Source organism: Megalobrama amblycephala, linkage group LG17 (assembly GCF_018812025.1).
Source record: "Megalobrama amblycephala isolate DHTTF-2021 linkage group LG17, ASM1881202v1, whole genome shotgun sequence".
Classification (NCBI taxonomy): Eukaryota; Metazoa; Chordata; class Actinopteri; order Cypriniformes; family Xenocyprididae; genus Megalobrama; species Megalobrama amblycephala.
Genome location: NC_063060.1, coordinates 11,658,054 through 11,670,323, shown reverse-complemented (window position 1 = coordinate 11,670,323; position 12,270 = coordinate 11,658,054). Strand labels below are relative to the sequence as shown.

The following is a 12,270-nucleotide window of genomic DNA, read 5'->3' as shown; positions in this document are numbered from 1 at the left end:
TTCACTGTTACTGGTGATCTATTAATTGCATTTTCTGATTTTATATCTTTTTGTGAATGAGATTTCTTCTAAATATATAAAATCAATATTTCAATGAAACAGTTTGTGTTTTGTGAGTTTGGCTACACACTCGACAACACTTCTGAGATCCATATTAAACTCATTAAACCCACAAGAGAATATAATGAAATATATCAAATGGTAGTTAACAGATCAGAAAAACCCATTAGAATTAACTACAGGGACTTGTTTCCCCCTCACATCGGAGTCATTTTTTCCTAAGCTCTGGTTAATTTCTCATCCTGCAACCATTAAATAATATTGTTATGGAACCTAATCTTTTAACAAATAAAACAGACTGAATAATGTCTGGAGCAAATTTGTCAAAAATGAAGGCTACAGTGTAAATTTCAGTCCATCAGTAAATGTAGGGCCATTACATTACATGTTAATATAATTGCATGCAAGAGCAAAAACAATCAACAGTGATTCTGATCCAGCATGAATTTCAAAAACAATCATATTGAAGAATATCAGGATAATAGAGTATACATTTGCATAAGTTAAAACAATAGCCATGTAACTTGATTAAAGAAATAAACAAAAACTATTATTGTGTATATAAAACTTTATTGATGAAATTTTGTTTTTTCAAAATACACTGTAAAACTACTAACCTTAACAAACACGTCTGTTTTAAGGCCTATTACTCCTCTAATACTTTCCAACATGGCAAATTCTGTTTGTGCAAATTCTATAAATGCATTTCCTTTTAACATTATATTTTACAGTGTATACGGAACACATACAATTCACATTTTACTTTCACATGCAGTGGAATAATAGTAACTAAAGTTTTTACTATTTACAGTAATCTTCAGTTTTCTTGTGACACAGACTGTTAAATGCAGTTACAGGTTCACTGCAGTCATCAAAGCTCAAAGGCAGGGAAATAATAATTTAATATTTAATATAATAATTTGCCTCACTATATTCTGTAACAGATTACTAAACAGTGAATACATTATAAGGAGCTGGACAAATGCAGGAGATGCATTTTTTGCACTTCCAGCCTAATTTTACAGTATGCTTTGGCATGAAATTACATCAAAACATAATTTGTCAATGGTTTAAAGCCGTCATATTGGAATCACTTGCCTTTTAACTCTGTACCCAGTGACTTATTAATTAGATAAAAAGGCAATAATAAATAAAGTAAAAAAAAATAAAAAAAATTCCTGTATATTTTTTTCAAACATTTTTATATTGTCTCTGATGGGATATAAAAGATTAATTGCTTATCTTCATAATTATTATTATAAATATAGCTGCAAGCAGCAATTACAGGATCAGGCACAGCAACAAAAACATCATGTAAATGTTATGTAAATCTGATTGGACATAACATTCATGGTGAGGACTTAATGACTTTAAGCTTGAAAGTCCATAAATAGAATTTTGACCAACAGATGGCGCTGTCAGCCTTTTAATATGGAATTGTGGCAACGGCACACATTTTTGCTGAGATATAGCCTCAAATCCTTTTTAGCATCCTCACCTTTGAAACTTTTGTGCTTGGCCCTTAATAATGACACATTTACAGAACACTTTACAGTAAATATAGTCTATTTTATAGAGCAATATTCATTCAGTCCTGCACTCGAATGTTTCTTTGCTCATAGGCCCTACAAAACATTTATACAAACACTGAAGACAATACAATTCATTTAAACACTTTAGATATATTGGCTACAAGATAAATGCATTTTAATGATTCACTTATTCAACTTGGCTTGGTCTCAAACAAGTTTGCTTTCAGATTTTTATGCATAAACCTCTAAAACTGAAGCGCTCAAATGAACACTTTGTTTCATCCTTGCTTTGCATTTGTTTCCTCATGAATGTCTTTGTTCTCTTCAAAACTGAGCTGCCTTTATATATAAAAAAAACCCCTACAAACTGAGTCTTTGTAAGAAAATGTTTTTTTTTTTTCATTCTAACAAAAACAATATTCCCTCCAGAGGATACAAGTTCAGTTGCACTTAATGCATTTTGGTCATGTTGTACAGACAGCTTTCTACTCAGTTTACTCTTAAAAGTGCAGTAAGTGATTTCTGTGGATCATTGTTGAGCACTGCTGATATTTGAAATCAACCTAAACAGACATGCAATGCAAGAGTGGATGTCACTTTTTCATAGCTGAAGCAAAGCAAAATAAAGCTTCACGAAAAATAAAAAGAAGATGAGGAACGAATGAACAAAAAATGAACATACAGTACACAATACAAGCATTGTTAGTCGCCAGCAGCACGCCCTCAAAACCAATGTTACTCATGTATGGAGCAGAAGCAAGGCAACCTCGGCGTCCGTTTTCAGGCCTTCACGCTTAGATCTCTCCAGTGCTAGAAAGCTTTTCTAATATCAACGCAGGTCCCAAAGCTCTCGCCTGATTATCTCCCTTCTTTTCCATTGATTTTCCTCTGACCTTCTCTCTTTTGTAATGTCTCTCAGACATCTCTCTTTCTACAGTCTTTCTTCAAATCTCCTTCTAGCTCATTCTCTCTCCTCCCACATCTTGGGTGGACACGCCCCCTAATGCTGATCGGCTACAAGTGTGTTGTGACGCTCGTTCCGATCCACTTTCAACAGTGTTTTTTTTTTTAGAAATCACTTACTGCACCTTTAACTTTCTGTCAGAGCAGTTGCCTCGTATGAACGTGACAAAATTATACACATATTATACAGTAAATCGAGAACATGTTCTCTTTTGGCAGCACTAATTCCCTGCAAACAGGATTTACTTGTCTTAATAATCTAGAGAAAGTCCCTGTGAAATAAGAGCTTTAAATCCAGTTTTAAGTGCAATACCGTAACAATAAATCTAATTATTGTGCTCCCATTAGAATTTCAAAAATAGCATATTAAAATTTCAGCCCTCTTGAGTCACACAGCACAGATGCGAGACTCTAACCCTGGCAAATGGCAATAAAACTCCTGTTTTGTATAACAAAGGCACTTGACAAATATGAGGCATCTGTGCAAAACTAAACTGGCACTTCTTTTGCTACAACTTCTCAAAAGTTAAAAGATTTTCTGCAAAGCCATTATATTAAACTTGGTGTTGCAGCAAAACATTTTTGAAATCAGTATCTGATAATCTTACTAAACAAGCTGAGCAATATACCTGATGCCCTGGTCACCATGTCAGAGAGCCCAACCAAGCCAAGCTGACGCATTTACAAACACAACTGACACATTTTACTTCTACGTTCTGTCATGCAGGGCATCTCCACTGACTCGCAGAGAATCCCTCATAATACAATCCAGTCTTTCGTTTAGGAAAATTCATCAAATTCATAAACTTTTACTCAAAGATCGTTCTGTATTGATATGTCCATCTGTTTAAAAAATGCATGCTTATCTCAGCATGTAAAATTTCCTGTGACAGTTATTTGCCATTGCTGGTCCTGTTACAGTATTTCTTCTATGATTATTATTCAGAACTCTTTAGCTGATCAGTGAAAACACCACTACAAAAACTGATATGTAACTAATATTTAACGCTGATGCAGGATGCGTGTCCACACACTCACTTCCTCTGGCCTTCACACAGATGTGTGTATGTGTGTACGGTTCCTCCTCACTCGTTTCTGGAGGTGATGTCCTGATGTAGAGACAAAATGGATGTTAGATTCTTTATTTAGTCCCATTTCTGTCTCTGAGTACAGAAGCTTCATACAGTCAGGAGTCTATTGTGAATCTGTACACCCAGATTCTCACCTCAGTCTTTGCTCTCCTCCAGCGCACTGCAGTCCCAGGTTTAGACATACCTGATGGAGAATGATTTTACAATATTTTACCACTAAAGTAATAGAGAAATGAGGTTGATAATGTAAATGTTGACCAGCCTGCCCTAATTCTGATTGGTTTATGGGAATGTTTTCCTATAATGTTCAACAAGGATTTATATATATATATATATATATATATATATATATATATATATATATAAATACCTGGTCTTATTGTGCATGAATCATTCGAGCACATTATTTAAAGCTGCAGTCCGTACATTTTGCCTCTTTGTTGCCATCTCTGTTTGAAACCTGCAATTGCAGTTATTTGAGGAATTATCGTCTTTACGTGGGATGTGCATTGGCACGGCTCCTCAGCGCGGATGAATCTAACGGTGGATACTGTACTTCAGAATCACTGACTGTTGTCTTGGAAGTATGACCAAAATAAGAATTTAGTACCAAATCTGCCACTTTTGTTCTGACCTACTGAGAAAAAAGCATTACAATAAATCGCACTACCAATGGTGATTAATTCTATTGATCTCTTAGCACATCAAACGGTGAAAATTATTATTATTGTTGTACTTTGTTCTCAAATTGTTAATGTTAACAACGTCAGCATTGTGTGACTACATGTATTTAGTGTGTATTAGTGTTACCTGTAGATTTCAATTTCTTTACAGTCTAATCTCTAATTGTCAATTTGTCAAACCATACAATCTGCCATCAAAATGATAAGTTTAATTATTGCAGCTGCTGTAAGAAAAGACTATATATGATCCGCCGCCTGCAGCATCCTCACATGCGATATAGCCTACTAGCTGGGACTCGTCCTTTATGTAAACAGATGTGATGTAATGACGCAAAGATGAACGGTGGCATGCTTGAATTTCCCGTGGAATCCTACCAGTACCGCTCGGATTTGAAAACATTACAAGCTTCCCGCTGTGAATTGGGCTAAGGTAAGGAGATAGTTTTGAACACTGGCTGGTTCTGTACTTGTTAAAAAATTGATTTTGGATCATTTTTAACCAAAAAAAGTTACGGACTGCAGCTTTAAAAGGAATGTCTGTCTTTGTAATTTTAAAGGTGCCGAAGAACATGTTTTTAAAAGATGTAATATAAGTCTAAGGTGTCCCCTGAATGTGTCTGTGAAGTTTCAGCTCAAAATACCCCCTAGTTTTTTTTTTATAAATTTTTTTAACTGCCTATTTTGGGGCATCATTATAAATGCACCGATTCAGGGTGTACAGCCCCTTTAATTCTCGTGCTCCACGCCCCAAGAGCTCGCGCTTGCCTTAAACAACATAAAAAAAGTTCACACAGCTAATATAACCCTCAAAATGGATCTTTACAAAGTGTTTTTCATGCAACATGTCTAATCGCGTAAGTATAGTATTTATTTGGATGTTTACATTTGATTCTGAATGAATTTGATGGTGCTCCGTGGCTAAAGCTAACATTACACACTGTTGGAGAGATTTATAAAGAATGAAGATGTGTTTATGAATTATACAGACTGCAAGTGTTTAAAAAATGAAAATAATGACAGTCTTGTCTCCGTGAATACAGTAAGAAACGATGGTAACTTTAACCACATTTAACAGTACATTAGCAACATGCTAACGAAACATTTAGAAAGACAATTTACAAACACCACTAAAAATATCATGATATCATGGATCATGTCAGTTATTATTGCTCCATCTGCCATTTTTCGCTATTGTTCTTGCTTGCTTACCTAGTCTGATGATTCAGCTGTGCACATCCAGATGTTAATACTGGCTGCCCTTGTCTAATGCTTTGAACATGAGCTGCCATATGCAAATATTGGGGGCGTACATATTAATGATCCCGACTGTTACGTAACAGTCGGTGTTATGTTGAGATTCGCCTGTTCTTCTGAGGTCTTTTAAACAAATGAGATTTATATAAGAAGGAGGAAACAATGTAGTTTGAGACTCACTGTATGTCATTTCCATGTACTGAACTCTTCTTATTCAACTATGCCAAGGTAAATTCATTTTTTGAATCTAGGGCACCTTTAAAAATATAATAACCTGGCTCATTCTGATGAAATCAATGTGTATTCTTCCATTTAAGAATATGTCAGAATTACAGAAGTATAATAGTGACTAAGCTTGCTATTTTACTTGATTTGGTTACTTACATATAGATGAAAGCAGAACCATGAATGCCACTGCTGCAGAAACACCTCCCAGCAGCCACCTGTGAGGATTATGACATCATTAATCTGTGAGAAGAAACGCTCCGTGCATTTTCACTACTAATAAGCCACACAGACAGAAATCTCTCTCTCTCTCTCATGCACACACACACACACACACACACACACACACACATACATACACACACACTCTTTCATTACCCGGAAGAGATGGCAATGCAGAGGCACAGAGTGAGGATGAGGAGAAGGACTTTCCGGAGCACAGTTTCTGAAACAAACATAAATCACAATCTGTTTCTAATTTTAACAAAACTTAATTCTAACTTTTTCCATGTTCATCAAAAACTCACTATAGTCAAGGATGGGAGCTGTAGCTCCCTCATTCGCCCATTTTTCTCACCTGACGATGTCTTGCTGGGTGAGCTATAACTATTGAGGTGACAGACAGATGGGGGAGGAACATCCAGGAGACCAAAACATTGATTGGCTGATTGGCTGAATTGTTCATGGGCAGAGCAAGCCTCGGACGGCGGCTCCTCCTCTTCTTCAAGCTGAGTCTGAGGAGGCACCTTATCAGAAGAGGAAACAGGATCTGTGGGATCTATAAAGAAACACACACACATATGTTCACAAAAAGTGAACAAGCAACTGTTTTAAACTAGCCGTTTTACAGATCCAAACTAGAATGCCCCTAACCATAGGTGAAGCTGATAGGTGTATCTTTCTCATAGGCAAAGCTGTGGTCCAGTTCCTCCCATGATAACTGGAGGGGGGTGATCGGGTCGGATCTTCTAAAAACACTTCCTTCCAGCCAGGACTGGCATGATTGGCTCATATCGCTCAGAAGGCTGGCCAGTGACCTCTTTGCCCGGCGCCTTCGTCTGAATATGCTAACAAACACACACAAAATAAGGTTTTACTATTCTGCCAGATCTAAAGTTGCTTTTTAACCCTCAGAGACCCTAGCACTGATATTTATGATGTATTCTTTTTTCACCCTTAAAGGGATAGTTCACCCAAAAATGAAAATTCTGCCATCATTTACTCACCCTCAAGTTGTTCCAAACCTGTATGAATTTCTTTGTTCTGCTGAACACAAAGAAAGATATTTTGAAGAATGTCAGTAACCAAACAGTTCTCGTCCCCCATTGATTACCATTGTATTTATTTTCCCTACTATGTTAGTAAATGGGGGGCGAGGTCTGTTTGGTTACTGACATTCTTCCAAATATCTTTCTTTGTGTTCAGCTTATTTATTGAAAGCTAGGTATTAAATATTTGCTTTTTACAAACATTGCAATTCTACTTTTTAGGGTCTCTACAGGTGCATTAAAGGGTTAGTTCACCCAAAAATGAAAATGATGTCATTAATGACTCACCCTCATGTCGTTCCAAACCTGTAAGACCTCCGTTCATCTTCAGAACACAGTTTAAGATATTTTAGATTTAGTCTGAGAGCTTTCTGTCCCTCCATTGAAAATGTATGTACGGTATACTGTCCATGTCCAGGAAGTTAATAAAAACATCATCAAAGTAGTCCATGTGACATCAGAGGGTCAGTTAGAATTTTTTGAAGCATCGAAAATACATTTTGGTCCAAAAATAACAAAAACTACGACTTTATTCAGCATTGTCTTCTCTTCCGGGTCTGTTGTCAATCCGCGTTCACGACTCCGCAGTAACGCTGCTGACGTGTTATCTGGTGCGCCCGAGCTTCGTTTACAGTCTGAGGGAGACGCACACTGTTTACACCACCATTTACACATTTAGACATTTACACCACCAGGTCTCCATTGCTCTTTGCCTTTCCGAAGCTTGTGACAGCGGTTGCTGCTGTGTAGGAGCTTCTTCCATCGCTCTTAGTTCTTCGTCCGTGTATTCGGGTTCAAATAAATATGGCTGAGCAAAAAAATGCAAGTCTTCCTCTGTGTCGAAATCCTTAGACATGTTTGCGAAGGTTGTTTTGTTTACAGCGTGCGTCTCCCTCAGACTGTAAACGAAGCTCGGGCGCACCAGATAACACGTCAGCAGCGTTACTGCGGAGTCGTGAACGCGGATTGACAACAGACCCGGAAGAGAAGACAATGCTGAATAAAGTCGTAGTTTTTGTTATTTTTGGACCAAGATGTTTTTTCGATGCTTCAACAAATTCTAACTGACCCACTGATGTCACATGGACTACTTTCATTATGTTTTTATTACCTTTCTGGACATGGACAGTATACCGTACATACATTTTCAATGGAGGGACAGAAAGCTCTCGGACTGAATCTAAAATATCTTAAACTGTGTTCTGAAGATGAACGGAGGTCTTACGGGTTTGGAACGACATGAGGGTGAGTCATTAATGACATCATTTTCATTTTTGGGTGAACTAACCCTTTAAGAAATGAAGTACGAGAGCCAACAATATATGGTGAATATACTATAAATGTGTAATGTATTTTAGCACAGGGGGAACGAAATCCATTTTATAAACTTCAGTATAACTGCAACTGAACATGAATGAATAAAGCAAAGAGAAACAAACATTTAAAGTTTTAAAAGATTGTTGAGTCTGAATTCATTCATACTCACTGCACACACAACAACAAGAAACACTGACATGAATCTCACCGGACAACATTCTCTTTGTATGAGACGCTGGTGTGTGAGGGAGTCAGGGTGACGTTACCCTCGTCGTCTGTGCTAAAACTGTCCTCTGTCAGTACATAATAACCGTTGGCTAGTAGGCGGGGGCTTCGGCGACAGGCACACACGGAGCCTGTCAGCGGATTGGTGGAGAAACACTCATAGGAGGAGTCGGAGAAGTGGGAGACGTCAAGACTGAAAGAGAGAAACAGCATTAATGCACACACGCATTTTTTACAGATGCTCAAACAAGAAGCACACATATACTTAAAGAAAATAACAAGGAAGAAGCTATTAATATATGGTGCTGCTGCTTGTATACATGCTTGTACCTGTGACAAATATGTTCAGCCTCCTGCCTCCTGGTCTTAATCGGAGAACCTATGACAAACACCAGGTCAGTCTTATCAATGAATGAGCTCAAGATAGACAAAGAATGAGAGAGATGTGATATGAGGGCACACGTACTTGTAACCGCTCCTTTGAAGAAGAAAGCCATGGTTTACGCTGCTCCCAAACCTATAATACACAAAATAACATTCAGCTCAAATGGATAGTACATAATCGATCAAATGCATACATATTGCTCATATGAAAGAAGTTTTGAATTATTTTTATTTCTGTTATTTCTTTTTTTTTTCACATTGATTTTCTTGAATAATTCCTTGCACCACATTAAGGCCGTACAAAAAAAATTCTAAAATGAAGATCAAATCAAAGCAAAAATAAATATAAACGTACATGATTATATATGGATATGAATAAACCAGTACTGATGAATGGTGATTGTAAAGAATAATAAATAAAAAAAGATAAAATAATATCAGGTCAGTAACACAACATATTTGCTCTCTGGGAACAGGACCAAATTAGCAATATTTACAGATCTAAGACTCTTTTCTGCTATAAAGCTAAAGTTATTAATGAAAAACAAGGTGAATAATATAAGTATATAAGTGTATTTATTTAAATCCTTAAAATTATCTCTGTATTGAAGTCTTAAACAGAATGTTAAATTTTTTCTAAGTTAAAAAAAATATATTAAAACAAAAAATAAATGGCTACGAATTAAATATGTAAGATAATAAAATATAATAAAGGAAATTTTAAATTATCATTTAATTAGACATGGAAATGGAATGCTTTTTTATAACAGGTTTCTAAAGAAATTAGGTCAAATGAGAGGAAAGACTATCATTTATCATGTATTTAAGTATTTCTTGTTTTTTTTTCTTGTTAATATTGTGTAAAATAGATCATCAGATGTAAAAAAAAAAAAAAAAAAACATTTATTTCATGAAATAAAATGAACCGTTTAATGAAAAATGGGGAGGGGTGTCTGACAGGATGTAAAGGGAGCAGGATGGGGAGGGGGAAACAGGGAGCCATGATGATCCAAAAGGGGATGATGCTGGCAAAGTAGGTGGAGACCAGTTACTGTACTTCCTGTTAACCACATCCTGGCTGGAGATAACCTGATTGGCTGATCAGACTGTCGTGCATGTGTGTGTGCTGCAGCTGCTATCAGAGAAGCCGAGGAGACCAACGGCAAAGAAAGAGGGAGCACAATAAACCCATGCTCTCTCTCTCTCCCGCACACACACAAAGCAGCTTGTTTGTTTTCTCAAAAATCTGTTCCCAGAGTGATCACATGACACACTTCTTCAACTTATGTTTGCGTTTGAACAGAAAGTCCCCAAAACCCTCACACTCATTTCCTGTAGTCTCTGTGAGTTAGAAACACTAAATGACTACAAGATTAAGAAAAACATCACAACATCATTAGTTTAACTGAAAGTTGCAAATATACAAAAAACAAGGAAAACAAAACCATGGTGAAATGTTGATATTGCAGCAGAGTGTAAGTGAAATCATAGCTGCAATATCAAAGCATTACTCAAATGCATGCCAACCACAAAACCACACACATGCACACAAAGCTTCTTAAGCTCAAAATATAAATCCAAAGAAACAACTGATTTCTATTGGCTTTACTTCCATTCTTACGTAGGCTACTTAATTATTTAATGAGAAATTTTGATTGTGATTTAACCCATATAAGACTCAAGAGAAACAATATTTTACAAACATTTGATGTTTTGGGCTCTAATATTAATATTTTGGGATGTAATGTCTATTTCTCAGTTCTTTTAGTTGGTTTTCTGCGATTTCTTTGTTTATTTGTTTTAAGTTCTCAAAAAAATCCTAATGTAAAGCACTTTGGTCTACCTTGTTTTTATAAATAAATAAAATGGTCTACCTTATAGTTTTAATAAAAAAAAAAATTGACTTAATATTAATAATTATAGTACACGATTAATTTAAACGAAATAACAGAATAATTACTATTATTTACCTCAGAATAAAAACTTGTGTGCAAACTAAATCTGGCGTCCTCTGTCTGTCTGATTCTGCGCTCAGACTCGAGTCTTTGTTGCGCGGCCTGCAGCAGATACGAGATGCGCGAGACACATTCGCACAGTTAAGAGTTTATAATGTATATGGTAATTGTACAATTTCATAAATCTAAAATCTCAGTGTAGAAAAATAATATATAATGTGATTATGCTGAAGCGCGTAATGCAATACCAACATCCGGTTTCTTCTCGCCACATTCTTTAGCGCTGAATCTGCCCTGTATCTACTGAGTAAAACATATAGAAGTAATAAGATTAAGAAAGAAGAGAAAAACATCACTTACCTAAACCACGGAGAATGCGGATAGCGGTGCGTATCCAGTCTGTCCGCTTTCTTCCAAACATTGACATGCATAAAGAACCACGCCTACAGTCAGAGACCGAGAGAGAGAGAGAGAGAGAGAGAGAGAGAGAGGGTGGAGGGCACTGTTCAAAACAAAACTTGAATACAAGAATACATTAGTGCAAATGCATCAGTAATGCAAACATATTTGATCAAATTAATTGTGTTAATATTTGTTTGTCACATGAAAATCATTTACTCACCCTCATGTAATTTTTTAAACCTGTATGACTTTCTTTCTTCTGCAGTGATAATGATAAAAAAAGTTGAAATGGTGACACAAATTCACAGCTATGAAACATAATTATAATTATTCAATAGATAATAATTGCTTTAAAGAGCTCATTTTTTCTGTCTAAATGAATACATAATGTTAGCTAACTACATGAGTTGAATTAACTTAAAACTACATTCTGTACTTTGATAGTCACCTCTGATAACATTACTCAAAATTGTAATGTAGACACATGCATTTTTGTGTATTGTGAAATATGAATTGTTTTGAAGTCAATTATGACAAATAGTCAAAATTATGAGATAAAAAGTGACATAAAACATTTTTCCCCTGGTTTCACAGACGAGTGTTAAGCATAGTCCCAGACTAAAATACATGTTTGAGCTGTTTTAACTGAAAGCAACTTTCATTGACATATCTTAAAACATTTCAGTGCCATTGTATTGTCTCAGGATGCACACCAGTAATGTTTTTTTCTAAGGCACGTTTATAAAAGCTTCTTAAATGCCCTAATTGAACTAATTCCTAATCTGTCTAATCTGTAATAAGCCCTGTCTGTGAAACCAGGCCTTGATCTCATCATTGATCATTTCTTGATCATCTTTATGTCAGAATTATGACTTCGTATCTCATAATTTATACAGTTTGTCAGAATTATG

The 12,270-nt window shown here is 36.0% G+C and overlaps 1 protein-coding gene across 1 annotated transcript; it reads right to left on the bottom strand.

Moving 5' to 3' along the window:
* Positions 1-613: 613 nt before the first annotated feature.
* tmem71 (transmembrane protein 71) lies at positions 614-11,426 on the bottom strand. Its single transcript, XM_048162199.1, has 10 exons — positions 11,318-11,426; positions 9,085-9,135; positions 8,949-8,997; positions 8,602-8,811; positions 6,682-6,875; positions 6,386-6,586; positions 6,187-6,253; positions 5,968-6,026; positions 3,781-3,830; positions 614-3,664 (listed from the first exon to the last, which is right to left on the bottom strand). The coding sequence occupies exons 2-10, from the start codon at positions 9,113-9,115 to the stop codon at positions 3,641-3,643; spliced, it is 885 nt and encodes a 294-aa protein (XP_048018156.1). The 5' UTR covers positions 9,116-9,135; positions 11,318-11,426; the 3' UTR covers positions 614-3,640.
* Between the last annotated feature and the right edge of the window lie 844 nt (positions 11,427-12,270).